Source organism: Coloeus monedula (assembly GCF_965178545.1).
Source record: "Coloeus monedula genome assembly, chromosome: 2".
Classification (NCBI taxonomy): domain Eukaryota; kingdom Metazoa; phylum Chordata; class Aves; order Passeriformes; family Corvidae; genus Coloeus; species Coloeus monedula.
Window position 1 is genome coordinate 86,947,149 of NC_138782.1, and position 15,935 is coordinate 86,963,083.

Consider the following 15,935-nt stretch of genomic DNA (forward strand, 5'->3'; position numbering starts at 1 on the left):
AGTATTTCAGTGTCTGTTCATACAACAGATGTCCTTTTTAAACCTGAACAAACAGACACCAAGATAAAATGTGTATTTTTTTCCTTTGATGAAATAAAACATTCCTAAGCAGTTTTTATGTTGAACACTCAATTTTTTTAGAAGTGAATGCACTGCATGTTCAGTTTGCCGTGATGCAGCAATAGGGATTCATTTCCTTCCAGTTTTGGGAGGAAAGGTGTAAATGTAGCCCAGTTTCAGCCAGGAGTGCCAAACATTTGGCACATCAAATACACTGTTGTTTTACAGGGGCCAGGGAACAAAATAAGCAGTTGTGAACTGTACTTTCAGAATTAATTGTAACATTAATTTTAGGGGACAGACTTATCATAAAAATGAAGTAAAAAAACCATCAAAAAACTTAAGAAAGAATAAGAATTTTATTATGAAAATGTGTAGGATTTGAAAGTTTCTAGAGCAACTTGTTTCTTCTGTTTTCTTTTCCCTTTATCTCAAACACAGCAAACACTCTACAAGAAGCATAAGCAGTAGCATTCTGGATTCTTTCCTGCAGAGTCTGTGAATCAGCAGAGTGTGACAGGTGACTGTCTATGTGGCCTCCCCATTCTTTGGTTTCTTCCTCTTTTATTAATAAAGGTTTTCCCAATGCCTGGCCAAACAGTCGACAGACTTCCTGGGCTTTCCGGCGAGTGTTTCCAACAGCAGTGACACATACTTGACGGCTGAGAGGTAGAAGCAGCAGCACAATAACAAGCAGGGCCAACTGATGTACCAGTGTTCCTGCCAAGCTTTTTTTTTTTAACATCTCGGGTTTTGTCACTGCAGAGATGCTAAGGCACACCACCTTCCCCCAGCTTCTGGGCCACAGCTTGGGCATTGAGGGGAGAGTGCGTGGAGGAAATGTCAGCATCCTCACTAGTTCTGACGAGATCAAGCATTTCCAACACCTGTATACTGCAGGCATCCATGCTGAGTCCTGCAGAGCAAGAGCTCAACCCTAGCTCCAGGCATTTCAGTGGCTCAGCTACAAGGCACAGTAGCACCTGCTTAACCTCACTGGCCAGATTTCCTGATCTCCTGTAGATACCTCTGACATTCACTTTTGGCATCTCTGGAACCATTAAGAGCAGCTAATCGAACTTGCTTCTTGGACCAGGCAGTTCTTTTCTTTAAAGAGGCAAAACCCCAGCCAAGACTAAACTTCCTTCTGTCCCTCCCACTTTGTGGGAGAAGCCTGGACTTTGAATAGTCAATGCTTAAAACATATCAAGATTGTGAGCTTCAGGGCAGCATGTTTTGATGCTGAGGAAGTGCCACACAGGGTTCTTTCCATATCATGTCAGTAGCTAACAGTAATGGGAATTGGCAAAAGTAATTAAAATTATCAGCATCTGGTAACACACTTGAACCCTTATGAATAAATACAAATGAAATCTACATATGATGATGCAATCAAAGCCAAATTCTGTTGACCTAAGATTCACAGCAGATTATACTCCAGTGGAAATCAGTGGGAAAATATTTTTATTACATCCTGCTTTTGCAGAGGGACAAGAACAAGTTCCATCTTCTAGGCTGAACAGCATTAATTTATAAGTAATACTTAAATACTGAAATCTCTAACATGAATATTAATAGGTGTGAAGGAAACTACTTGCTCCCATTGCAAACAGCATAAATTATGTATTCATATTAACTGAGGCTGTAAAATTTGTGGTGTGTGAGAGAACTTACCGAAGGGTATCTATGGCTTCTGGTGTATGGTAGAAATGAGGTGGATTGATGGTAACAGAGGTTCCTAATTTTTCAATGAGTAGATTGCAAATACTCTGCATTTTTCCAAAATCACTGAATATGATACAGACCTGGGAGTGAGTGAACACAGATATCACATGAGTAATATTTTCATTTTCCACTATGACTCAACACTTTTATTTAAATCAGTATAAAGCCAGACATCTACAAGGTAACTAAACATACTAGTCCTGTATATAACTCCAACATTTATGAACTTGTAAGGCTTCTATACAGCCCTAGAGACTAGCATTAGGTTTGCAACAGAAAGAGGTTCATTAAATGGTTTAAAATGGAGGATTAAGAAATCGCTTTCTGAGGAAGTATGGCATTCTTGGTATGTAGACAATCTGAAGAATGAATGGGGCACATGACTAGATGCATCCTGGTTCTTCCCTTTTTCGATTGCTAGATGTTAATTATGCAGAAGCTCAAGCAAAATGATGTGGAAAACATTGTGCATGAAGGAAAATGACATTTTAATTCCAAGTATTAGGTTGAAGAAACCTGAGCTATGAGATTAAGCTAAACTGAGCCCAGTTCAGCTTGCAGTGGGCTCCAAATCCCGTGTTGTCTGAACAGACTCACTGCAGTGCTGAGAGGGAGCTGGGCATTTCAGATTTGGATTAAAACAGTTTACACACCTAAGGTGTCTCTGACTTTAAGAAGCATGAAATGAAGATGCATTAGGAATTCAGGTGCTTTTCCAAATGCTATGAAGCAGGCATCAACTTTCCAGGCAGGAGCCAGCTTTTCTCTGTGGCAGAGCTCAGCTGCCAGGACTGAAGCAATGACACTGAGCTGATACAGCATTCAGAAATCAGAAATATTGGATCCCTAACTCTTTTTCTAGAAAAACTAAAACCTCACCTTCACTTCCAGTACAGTGCTCTCACCATGAGTCAAGTTCACCTTCTCTCTTATCCCTGACTCCCTTCTTTTTACATACTAATACAGCTTCCACAGGAGTGGAAGAAAAAACCTGCAGTAAATTCTACTGCCAACACCGGTGACATACACTTACCCCTGTGTTTGCTGCAGTCTATGCATCAATCTACCCCAGTGAAGGGATATGACATAGAAATCCAAGTTACACCATGTCAGCTGCACTGCAGCAGCTGCCTGTGTGCATACCAGAGATTCACCTTGTGGAGAATGAGATAATTCAAGGAAGCTCTCAGTGAGAGAGGAGGGAGCTTCCTCATATACATAAAAGGTAAAAAGTAGTTATTGACTAATCACAAAGTAATTAATGCTCCCATCTCGTTACCCTTGACAGCCTTTTGGTGTAGTACCTAAACCATATCTTGGCTTGGATCCTTGCACTGGTTCAGTGGCTCTGGAAAGTGCAGTGTTGATTGAACAGAGACTGAAGATGAGGCTATGCCTACATTTTTTTCTTCAGTGGGAGTTTTTGCCATACATATAAAAAGCATACAACCCCGTGATATTTTGCCAGAAAAGTGTCGCAGCTGTATTTTGTGGAAAGTCTCACTATGAGGACTGTCATAGTGTTTTCCAGATTGCCATCAGCATTTACAAGATTTGTTCCTTCTAGGGGATGAAACAAAACAATGATGAAACAAAACGGGCCTTAAGCAGGAGATAAATTGCTCAGACTGGGGCACTTCTGGGCACTCAGGAACTTTATTGTTAAAAAAAAAGCACTTGATCAGGTACCCTCAGGGGCAGAAAACAACTGAGCAATAACTGATTTTGCTGTCCCCCTCCTAAAAAAAATCCCAATTTTCATTTAGAGCTACATCTAACAAATTCCAGTTACAATTACAGAAGATACTTGAACATTAAATGCAAAGAAATGTTTTAACATCATCAGTTATCAAGGTTAAAAAGTGTGAAAAAGTAACATGAGGCTATGCGAAACTATTAGAGACATTCCAAGGTTTGGATAAGGCTGTAAATGACAAGAAATTATGGTTTACAAGGAGGCAGGTGTATTAAGAAATGCACAAAACCAACATAATCTTCATTCTATCAGAATGCGTGTTGGTTTAACACAGCCTGGTTTTCGGTGGGGGCAGGAGAAAAGCTGCTTGAAACTTCTATGTCCGGCACAGAGGCAATCGCTGAAAGAGCTAAAGGCTCTGATGACGGGCAGGTTACCAGCCCAATTAGAGAAGCTGGTAATGCCTCTGTGATGACATATTTAAGAAAGGAAAAACTGCGGGAAGCTCTCCTTCTTCTCCCGAGGGGTGGTGAGGCGGCTGCTGGGGCCCGCACAGCTGGGGCCCTCCTGAGGGGCCACGTGGCCAGCAGTGAGAGCCATGGAGAGCAATTTCCCGATGCGGAGCCCAGACGAGATCAACCTCTCAACTGAAACTTGCAGACACCAACTTTCTTCCAAGTCAGGGGAAAAAGGAAAAGTGAGGACACGTGAGGAGAACCAACATGGTGGCACCAAGGTCAGTGAAAGAAAAGGAGAGGGAAGAACTGCTCCAAGCACCGGAGCTGAGATTATCCTGCAAGCCGTGGTGAGGACTATAATACAACAAACTGTTTCCCTGTAATTCATGAGGAGCACAGGGGGGTGCAGAGATCCACGTGCAGCCCGTGAGGAAGAGTACTCACGCTGGAGCGCATGGATACTGAAAAGCTGTAATCTAGTGAGGAACTCAAACAGAGAGAGATGACCCTTGCTTTTAGAGCTACAGGAAGAGAGCCTTCACTTCCAAACTAGAACAGCTCATCCTTAAAAGACTAAACCCCATGAACTAAAGTGAGCCCTGCTAGGCAGTTGTGGGAGGACTGCTTGGCCCATAAGAGGGACTCACACTGCAGCAGGTTCGGGCAGGACTGCTGCTTGTGGAAGTTAAAACCACACTAGGAAAGTTCACAGAGAACTATCTCCCATGGGAAGGATCCCACGGCACAGCAGAAGAAACTCTTTTCCTTAAACAAACTGAAGAAAGATTTTAAAGAAGTGAAATACTGACCAAAACCCCATGTTTTGTTTCCTTGCGGGGTCGGTGGAAAGAGGGAGGGACTGGGAAAGAAAGGTGTTCTGAAGGTTTGCTTTAGTTCTCACTACCTTTTTAACTTTTAATTCTGTTAATAATAAATCTTCTTTATACTGTTTAAATTTTGAACCTGTTTTACCTTAAAGAATTTTTTTTCAATAATCCTTATCTCGACTCATGAAAATGAAGTTTTCAGTTCCCCTCCTCTGCTCAGCTATAGCAGAGGAAAATAAATAGATGATTTTTTTTCGTGGGTGCCTTAGCCAACATCAAACCACAACAGAACATCATGCAGTAAGTGAACTGTTACAATAAAGATATTATAGAGCTTTGTGATCTTATACACAACTTTATTCTTCTGCATATATTCCTTTGTTATAGCATGAATTAAAAGTATCTCATTAAGTTGAAAGTGTCTTGAATTCTTCATAATACTTTAAAATAGCTATTTGCCTGGGAATTCTTCAGTCTTCTAAAAATTCTTGACAGTAGACAAATGGTAAAGAGTTTATAGAACGAAATAACACATGACTTCCAAGACTTTAAGTATAACACAGATATAATGGCAAACTCTTTAATAGAGAAGTGAGTGGAAGTGCATTTTAAATTCATTTATATTGCTACAGTAGGCAAACATGCTGGTCAATGGAACTTCATTGGTTTATGAAGCTGCACTAATGAAACAAGGATATATGTAAAGGGAATGCAAGGAGAAACTAACCTCTGCATAAAGAGTGGCCACACTGCTACCTCAGTGTGCAGGGCAGCCAAAACAGCAGCACTGGGGCTGGATTCTTCCAGTTCCGACCCCCGGAACTGCAATCACACAACTCTGGAACAGCAATTAAAGCTGGTCCAAGCTGCTTACAAGTGAACACTAAATCCAAGCAATTAGCTTTCCACATATAATCCTTGTTGTATAAAACCTAATAGCAGAAGAGAGATAATTGGTTAAGCTACCACTTAAGACTGAAGTTGTAAGCCTAAGCTTGTCTGTAGCCTAAAAGATAATTCATATAATAATTAATAATAGAGTTTTATTAATTTTTAAGAACAGGTCATCTAAAAAAGAGGGTGATTTAAGCTCTCAAGGTAGCAGGTGTCTCCATGAGGAAGTTAAAATCATTCAGAACATGACACTGATGCACACCATTTTAAAATCCAAACTTTGTTCTCCAAATTCTCAATCATTTCTGTATCTATTGGTGTTATTTAGATGAGAATATGACTTAAAGCAAACAAACTAAGGAGGCTGAACCTGTTTAAGAGGACTGTAAACCACAGCTCTGTAAAACAGCTATCATTTTATTGCAGGCTTCCAGGTTTACTTTGTAAGAATCTCTAAAGTTGCTGGGTAGTGATTAAAGTTTTATGTTCTAAAAAAATACATTAGCTAAACATACATAATTTCCCTCAGTGAATGTTTCAAGCACAGCATTTATTTCCTACTATGGCATGAATGGGCAAGAATATATACTTCCTTTAGCAGACACTAAATGGGATTATTCCCATATCTACATTTCACAGAGCAATTTTTACCTACAGAATTCTGAGCCAATTACCCAGGAAACAATGAACTTTGCTTTACCTAAAGCAAGCTGATGGCAGAGTTGTATAGGACAGACCCAAATCCAGGTCCAGTGCAACTGTGGCCTAAGCAGATCTTGCATTTGCTCCCACTTCAAGGAGCTAAAATAATGAAAAAAATAAAAGCTGACCTGGGGAAAAAAAATGTTATTAACTGGGGCAGCTTTCTGAACCTACCAACTCCTTGCAAGAAGCAGAGGGCAGGAAGGGCTGTGGGTGAAGGAGAGTTCAGAATTGTTGGTCTGCTCACATTGCCCCAGAACCAAATATGCCAGTCTGTAGCATCCGGTAACTTTTAAAAAGCATTCATCTGAGAAGAAAACAAGTTCTGCACACACAGAAGACTGCAGCTGAACTCTGCTATAAACTGTAGTCATTAAATAGTTTTTTTGGACTATGCTGCCCTTATGCTCTTTGGTCTAAGAAAAGATAGTCTCCAAATTTTTACAGGTCCTTGACACACTTCTTAGTTTTTTATTTTATTTTTATTTTTGGTTAGGTTGAATACATACCTCTGCTTCCATTTGGTAAGTATTTTCTACTCTACTAAAATCTTCTGTTACAGTCATATTTTCTTCCTAAAACAAAGTAGAGGAATATAATCTTAAGACAGAAATTAAGCACTGCTGTATGTACATGGTGTCCTATAAATGCTGAACTGTTTTGGCATATTACTTATGACTTTGCAACAGAAATTTTGAATTTTCCGTGCAAATACCTTCAGTTAAAAACTAGCTGGATGTTAAAGACTTCTTGCATTATTCTAAGTCAGTTACAGAGTAGTTCTATAATGTAATTTTGCTGCATTTCCCTTGAAGAGAACAAGTAGGTCACAAAAGTGGCTGCTAGGTAGAAGCTGTGTGTATTAGTGTGTACCTGTAAATTCACCTGGTACAAAAAAATCTAGAAGCTTCAATTGTTTTTAGAAAGTTAGTATGTGAGAAGTGCTTTTTAGGCCCCTATTTTAAGGTATTTTAGCAGCAGCAGCTTGTGGCAAGGTCATATGAACAATGACTGAACAGCTACTATTCTGGCATAAGGGTAACCCTTGAAAAAGGCTGTTCCACCAGTAATACCTCTATCAACAGCAGTTGCACTGATCAACAGAATGGCTGCACAGAGCACTAGCAAATCCTGTAGGACTTATAAATAAGGTACTGAACTTGTGAAGATACAGAATAACTGCAGTTACATGTGAATATTTGACCAGCTTGCTAGTGGTCTAACAGTCATGTTTCTATCACCCATTTTGCTCTGCAGTAAACAGTTTGAAGGAACAATTTATTGTAAAATTACTCTAACATAGCAAAAAGCACAGCCTACAGTTTAATTGTAACTTCGCATGTAACACCCAGGAGCTGTAGTAAAGCAGATACTCAGCCTTCCAGACACTGAAGTATTTACTAAATTTAATTGCATAGGAAATATTTGCCTGCAATGCTGGCACATTTCAAAAGATGTTTTGTGTCCGAATACTTCCTACAGATGCTCAAATCTTCAAGTTCATCATGTAGCATGCCTGCATGCATAAGTTTATGACATTAACCATGAGAAGCATTTTCCCTTTAAAACATTATATGGTTTTATTACCACTGCAGTCTACAAAAAATTGAAATTTCAAAGTTTGTATCATGATTGATTGGTAGTGCTCAAATTCAAGCACAACAGTCCTATTTTTAGATATTTTCAGATAATCTTTTCTAGTAAGGGTAAGGATTAATAAGGACCAGTAGTCCATAAAAGCTGTATTTTTTCTTTTATGTGGCTGGCTGTGGTTTGCTAAAGAGTGATTGAAACAGTCTAGCACCTACAGCTCATTTAATTTACAAAATGGCACTAATCTTACGATTTATGATAGAATCCAATTACAACTGACAAGAAAGATTTTTTTTTCCAGAGGTCTTGCATATCTTATAGAAATTACCATGCAGAAAACACAAACTTCTACAACTTGCACCTTACAGAAATAACTGTGCTGTAACACAGCTGTAAAGATAGAAAAAAGGCATTTGTTTTCCCCTGTCCCCTCTCCCTAATCCTTTTTAAAAACAGGTTCTCTTTCCTGCTGAGCAGATCCAAGCCTTGGAATTTGGCTGTGCCCTCCCAAGGTTCCTGTGTATTTAAGGACACTGCCATCCTGTGGCACCAGGTGCTATGGCAAGATCAGTATTATGGAGTGAAAGATAATTTTGTACCATGTATTACAATATTTCCTTCACAGCTAATTTTAATCCCACCAAATTTGACAGTAGCTGTATGTGTTACTGAAGATAAATGGATGAAATAATTGCTGAAGTCATAACAAGGTGGCCTTCTGTGATACATTTTCTGTTCGATACTTCACTTCCATTTGTAACTGTGTTCAGACAAAGATATGGAAAAGACAGGTGGGAGGCAACAGGATTTTAAATTGGAATCAAGACTGAGATTAGTTCAAAAGCAAAAATCTTTCTTCCCTACTGTTTATGTCTACTATTCATATTTTGTCTGAAGAAATACCAATTTGATTACAATAGCCACAGAAGAAATAGTTTTCACTGTGACTTAGGGAAAGCTGCACTTATGATGTGTCAGATGTTCTGGACATCTGGAATAACTTTCTCCATTTTCTAAATCTGTGGGCCAAGAATCACAGTAAAAAATTAAATGAATATAACAGCATTAGTAACTCAATTACCCCAGAAGCCATTGAACAACCCTTAACAGAATCACACTTGAATTCTGCTTATAAAGCCTATTTTCTATGTGGCATCACATCACTGCTGCAGGCACTCTAAAATAAACACAGATGAAAAAGACAGTCAATATCCCATTGAGCTTATAACATCAAGTCTAGAAATGTGCTTTGCTTTATATTTTCACTCTTTTCAACTGAACACAACCTTATATAGCCCTTTCTCCTATCTGCTACTTCTGAACAATGTCTTTGCCACAAGACCACTGTGCCCACCCTCACGACACCGACTGTTTATAGGAATGACTGCTCTTTTCCCCAGAAGAGAACAAGGCAAAAAATAAATGGGTAAGTTAGCAAAAGCACACTTCAAGGAGGCAAGTATGTAACAACACACTAAGAGAACAGCCAATCCGCACATAAAATTATGTGTTCTGCTCCCAGTTAATGACTGAACAAAACTGTGAGACCTTTTTATGACACACAAGCCAAGCCTTAGCAAGGGAAAGTGTTTATAGTTTGGAATGTACACTAATGCCCGTTGGGGAAGCTATGCTGATATGTGTAACTGTAAATAAAAAAATATCTGGAGATACTTGAAAATGTCTCCTAAAATCTACTTGTACATTTGAACTGATATATGCAGTATAACTTGACCTTATGAAAAATAAAAATATCTGAACAATCAGAAGAGTTAGCTTCTTCCATCTGATCATGGCATTTTTGTTCTTAGCACTATGGAAATGGTTAATGAGAGCCCCGATTTATGCTCCTGTCTCCTGACAGTCATCCACAGTGTCTCCAGATAGTTAAGGATGGTGAGCACCATCTGGGATTGGGTAGCTGTGCTCCAGCCTCTCATCCCCCAACTCTGTCTGGTCTGTTTGGCATGTGATTACAGAATGATAACCCAAAAACCTATGGTGAAAAAGTTTCTGCTGCCTAATGAAGAAATAACAGAAGTATATGTAACAGTTATTAGAAGAAAGACAAAAAGCAGATTTGTACTCAGCAAATGCAGGGTACTTTGAAGGTATTTCTTTAAATACATGGTAATAAAAAAAAGTGATGCATTACAAAGGTTTTTACCTTCATTCAGGGATATATTGACATTGGAAGGTTTTGCAACTGAGTGAGCAAACTTTAAAACCTTTCTTTAACTGACTGTATGGATGTGCATACATAACTGTGACTCCTGAATAAGTTTTGAAATATGGAGAATATTGTACATAAATCCAAGGATATATCCCAGTACAGACAATCTCTAACCCAGAGCTACCAGGTATAGTTTGCTAGATGGTTTTGTTTCATTCAATAACACTCTGACAGGTACAACAAATATTATCACAGTTATTTTAAACAAGGTGGCCGATGCCAATTGTTAGATATAGTTATTAAAGGAAACAAGTGTCATCTCCACACCACTCCCCAAATAAATCATAGGTGGCAAATATAAAATCAGTTTGCTTCTAGAGAAAGAGAAGAAAATGTTATTTTTGAACGGCTGGGCTGATTAAGAGAGATTGCTTTGAAGGCTGCAGGGAAAGTAAAATCAATGGGGAAACCACATTCTGTGCTCTGAAGTGCTGCATATACTTACAGCACTCTATAAATAAATGCCACTATGTGCATCTCTTTCTGATTAAAATCCTGTGTAAATGTATATGGAAATCAGGTGCTGCCCCCAGGCATCCTGACAAACTGCTAATGCAAGCTCCTGCTGCTGCAAAGGTTATGCACTTCTGATCTCGCAGGCTTCCTACTATAGCAACAATAAGGGTTAAGGAAATTGTTCTGTGGATCAATTAAAAATAAATATATAGCATAGTCATATGATTTCTAAAGAGGCCTTAGATAAGCTTGCAACAACGAGAACCATACGGAGATTGTGAAGAGAGATTAATTTTACAGTTGTCTAGAATGGTATTAGCTACAAGTGAAGTTAGCAAACGCAGTTAAGAACAAATTGCCAGCAGTGAGAGTTGTTAGTGGAAAAGCTGCAAGGCAAATAAAAGCTCCAGCAGTAGAGTGATTTAAAACTGGATGGAACAAAACACTAAAAATTATACCGTGGGGAACTACTCTGAAAAAAATCCCCAACTTCATGTTGTTTTTCTCAGAGTTCCCTAGAGCTAACACTTTGCTAACACTGAGAAACCCACAACTCAAGCATCATTTCACAGTCTCTAAACTAAGCAGAAAGAACATTTCCATTCTCCAACACACAGCATCTCTGAAACAGAAAAAGATTACCGTGAAATTATTGTAAACAGAAAAAGATTACCGTGAAATTATTGTAACTATAATAAGACACTGAATGCTCTCACATTGTAAAAACAGCCCACTCTCCATCCTGCTTGCCTGCTCACATTACATTTCTGAACCTGACTGTATAAACCCAAATAAAACCACTTGTTTGTCCAAGTCATACTTCAGTTTGCAATTATTTTTTCCATCCTGGAGTGGTGCACATGGCCCCTCTAAAGCACACTCACCTAATTAACACCCTGCCTACTCCTACTGTGTGCCATCCACCACGTGCTGGATGCTCCAGGCTATCCCAATTCAATCAGTCTCAAGTCAAAACTGGAAGTCAGTTGTTCAGATTCACTGTAAGGTAAATATCTGCAACTATCTTTTCAAATCTAGCCACACTCTGAAGAGCTATTTAATTACAGTCTGGATGAAAATGCCCCATAATTGGATAGCTCACCATGATGGTAGGTACAAAGTTTATTTTTAAATAAAAATGAAGGCATGCTGAATTGCTATCTTTAAACTTCTGTTAACTCCCTTAATAGAATCTGAAGACATTCAACCTGTAATCCTGTATAAAAATGCACCAGTTTTGGCGGAACAAGTCATCCTGATGGCAATGGAACCCATGACAAATGCTGCCTGTGACAGACATGCCCCTAGCCATGATCACATACCTAGCCCAGAGGAGCCTCCGTGTCTCCTTCCCATCTAGTCCCAGAGCTGCAATATGAGCTTTTTCAGGGGCTAAGTAGTCTTTTTTATTGCCTTCTTTATTCCTGAACAATTTGTATAAATACTACAGCGACAGCATAACAGTTTAAAAAAAAAACCCAGGTAATACTATTTTGGGGAAATGAAAAGTTGGAGCCAGTATTTATCTCCAAAAGCAGGTAGCACCTGAAATGTGGGCATGCAATTTCACTGTGGGCACATCACTGTTTAGGCTGAGTAACTTACTCTCTTACTTTGCATTTACTAACACTGACTTGCACTGTAACATCATGCAGTATCAGGAAACCCTTCTGCAATTCTTTTTTACTCCACTGAATAATCTGGTGTTCACAGCAGACTCTATCATCTCCCTTTTTCCCCAGCTTATCTCTGAACACACTCAAAAGGCACAAACTTCCTAGGGAACTTCAATAACAGGTAACTTTCGAAAGCAACTGCTTATTCCTAAAAGATCAGGGTTGTTTTTCCTGTTTTTAAGGGCCTATGTGTAGAACACAGTCCAAAACTCTTTTGTGAAATCCAAAAACATAATCAGCACAATTGTTAGGACAAATATCACCCTTATGGAGCGTTTACTGTTTGGACAAAGCTTTAAATGCAAGACTATGCTTTTTTCATTGTTGCAAAATTACTTCCTGAGGCTAAAAAACTTACTGTGGTAAAGGAACTTTTTGGGTCCCCAAGGGGCTTCTGTCAATTCAAGCTATCGTGATGATATTCCATGTTTTTCAGAACTCCTCTACTTAAGTGAAACAAGAAAGAGGGAAAGAGCTCTGTATGTATTTGTTGCTGAGCTTGGTAATCACATGGTTACTCTGACACAGATACAGGTTATGTCGCTGTGTACAACTTTATCGGTTTCATCTGCATGCACGGGAGAATGCTGTATTACAAGACCAAATCACATAATTAGCTTGGAAAAGACCTCCGGGATCATCGAGTGCAACCTATGACCGAACACCACCATGTCAACTAGACCATGGCACTGAGTGCCACCTCCGGCCTTTCCTTAAACGCCTCCAGGGACGGCGACTCCACCACCGTGGGAGTCGAAGCAGGATGGCTTTCACATGCTAAAAAAGAAACCTGTTGGAAAGCCCGGGTAGCGACATTTCATGTTTTCCCCTGAGGCGGGCATGGCTGCAGCCTTCCAAACACAGGCAGGCTTTCGCAGCAGTGCCCCGCGGTTCCCGAGGGAGAGGGCCGAGAGCTCCAAACCTTTCGCTCCCCTGCTTCCCGCCGGCACCAAGGCCCTCCGCGGGCCCCTTTCCTCAAGGCCGCCCCGGCGGGACGGCACCGCACCCCGCCGGCTGCCGAGCGGGACCTGGGAGGCCCCGGAGACCGGGAACTGCCCCGGGGACCGGGAACTGCCCGCCCGCTGCCCTCCTCGCCCTCCCTCGGGGGGACGCCCCGGCGCCTCAGCAGGCCCCGGGCGGCGGAGCTCACCGGGACTCCGCGCAGGCGGGCACTGTGGGCGATGTACTGCAGCCGGCGGGACACGCTGCTCCGCGCCGCCACGGCCGCCTCCTTGCGGCTGCCGAGCCGCAGAGACACCCGCGCCCGGTCCGGGCGGGCGCTCAGCTCCGCGCTGCCGCTCACATGCACCTCCCGCCCGGGCAGCGCCGCTAGCCCGGCGCGTCCCTCTGGGGCCGGGGCCGGGGCCAGGTCGAGCTCGGCGAAGACGCGTGAGGGCGGCGGCGCGGGCGGCGCCATGGCTGTGGCTATGGCGGCCCCTCACGGCACCATGGCAACCCTGGGGCGCCACGTCACAGCGCCCTCCCGCTCCCGCCAGCCGCCGCGCGGGCCCGCAGCCGGCCGCTCCCGCCGGGATCGGCAGCGGCGCGGCGCTCACAGGGGCACGGCCTCGTTAAGGTTGGAAAAGACCTCTGGGATCATCGAGTGCAACCTATGACCGTACAGCACCCTGTCCACTAAACCATGGCACAGAGTGCCACGTCCAGCCTTTCCTAAAACGCCTCCCGGGATGGTGACTCCCCCATCTCCCTGAACCTTCGGAGTCCCTTCTGATTTATAATCACCCTTTCTATGCAGAAATTCCTACTAATGTCCAACCTAAACCTCCCTGGTGCAGCTTAAGACTATATCCTATCCTGTCGCTGGTTCCCTGGGAAGTCCCTCCGCCCGTCACCGAGCAGGCTCTGCCATGGCAGTGTCCGAGGGTGGCACCCAGCCGTGAAAGTGACCAAGGCCAGGACAAGATGACAAAGTCCACGCCCTGGCCCAAGCAGGGTCAGCCAGAGCAGGTTGCCTAGGTCCATGTCCAGTCGCATTTTTAGTATTTCAAAGGATGGAGATTCCAGAACCTCTGTGAGCAACCCAAGTCACTGTTTGACCATACTCAAAGTATAGGGGTTTTATGTTCACCTGGAGTGTCATGTGTTTTAATCTGTGTCCGTTGTGTCCTGTCACGGGGCAGCACTGAAGACAGTCTGGCTTCCTTGTCTTCCATCCATCAGGCGTTTATATTTAGACTGATAAGATCTCCCTGATTCCCTGATCTTTCTCCAGGCTGTAGTTCCAGCTCTGTCAGCCCTTCCTCATAGGAGACATGCCCCAGTCCCTTCATCATTTTCATGGCCTTTTGTTGCACCCTCTCCAGTATGTCCATATCTTCCTTGTATTGGGGAATCCAGAAAATATTCCAGGTATGCCTCGCCGCTACTGAGCAAAGGGGAAGGATCGCCTCCCCTGACGTGGTGGCGATGCTTCCCCTAATCCCGCCCAGGATGCAGCTGGCCTGCTTTGCCATGTGGGTGCGTGATCCACCTCTTGTCCTTTTCTGCTTTCCAGTCACTGAAGCCCCAGCGTGCACTGGTGCACAGCGTTGTTTCTCCCCCAGTGCAGGTTTTGGTGTTTCCCCTGGCTGAAATTCATGAGATGTTTCTCAGCCCAGTTCTTCAGCCAGTTGGAGTGACTATGAAATGAGTAGCTCAGTGATGAGCTCTCTATGTCTGGTCTTGTTTGTGTGAAGATTTTTGGGAAGGACTCAGGATATGTCACCACTGTTTACACTTGTGGTACATTGTGTTTTGATTACCTGAAAACTGTAATCTAGCATAGAGGTTGGAATGATACTGTATCTTTATACAAGGTCTTGCAGGCTTCAGAATTCATGTTGCAAATATTGGAAAGTCTGTGTTACATGATACAGATAAATATTGCTATACTCTTCTCCTAGATAAAAAACATGACATGCAAAGATATCAAGATCTGATTTTACAACTCAGATGAAGATCCTTTGGAGGTGCCAGGAAGCAGAAATATTGAGGGAGTTGAAGCCCTGTCTTTTTCCCCCTTCATTACTCTGCTTGGTGTGGTGTATGCCTCACGTCCTGTCATTATACAGCTTCTGTACAAATTTGCTTTCTCGTCATTATTATCACATCTTCCTTAAGAGGTATCAGTGACTTCTGCATGCTTCATGACTTTTGGAGTCTTCTGCCTTTGAATCTAGTTTTCTCTCCATATTTGCTGAACACTTAAAGCTTCAAATGAAACCGATTGAAGCTGTTAGGTATTCATTACCTCTGGAGATGACACTCCATGTTTCTCAGCAGGAACAACCAGAAGTAGAGACTCCTAAAACTTTGAGTGCAACTGACTTTGATCAAAGTTATATGACAAGACAAGGAAGAAGCTTGTAACAGAATCCAAAAATATCAGTGCCTAGGCACTTAAAATAAATCAATTTGAGAGCTTGCATGAATAAATTCTGGGCACTGCTGACTTTAAGAAACAAAATACAAAAAGGAAAATGAGTACAGAGGAAATTTTAAATGTATATTCCTCAGAAATAAATTCTTTATTTAAACGGAGAGTTAAGTGCTTTTGAAAGTAGTCTGTCACAGCTGTACTTACTTTTTTTTTGTTGTCATTTTGTTTTTGTTTAG

The 15,935-nt window shown here is 41.8% G+C and overlaps 1 protein-coding gene across 1 annotated transcript; it reads right to left on the reverse strand.

Moving 5' to 3' along the window:
• Positions 1–446: 446 nt before the first annotated feature.
• Positions 447–13,737, reverse strand: IRAK1BP1 (interleukin 1 receptor associated kinase 1 binding protein 1; the record flags this gene model as incomplete). Its single annotated transcript, XM_082277175.1, has 4 exons — positions 447–722; positions 1,735–1,865; positions 6,872–6,937; positions 13,471–13,737. 4 exons carry the CDS (start codon positions 13,735–13,737, stop codon positions 452–454), a joined length of 735 nt encoding a protein of 244 aa, XP_082133301.1. The 3' UTR covers positions 447–451.
• Between the last annotated feature and the right edge of the window lie 2,198 nt (positions 13,738–15,935).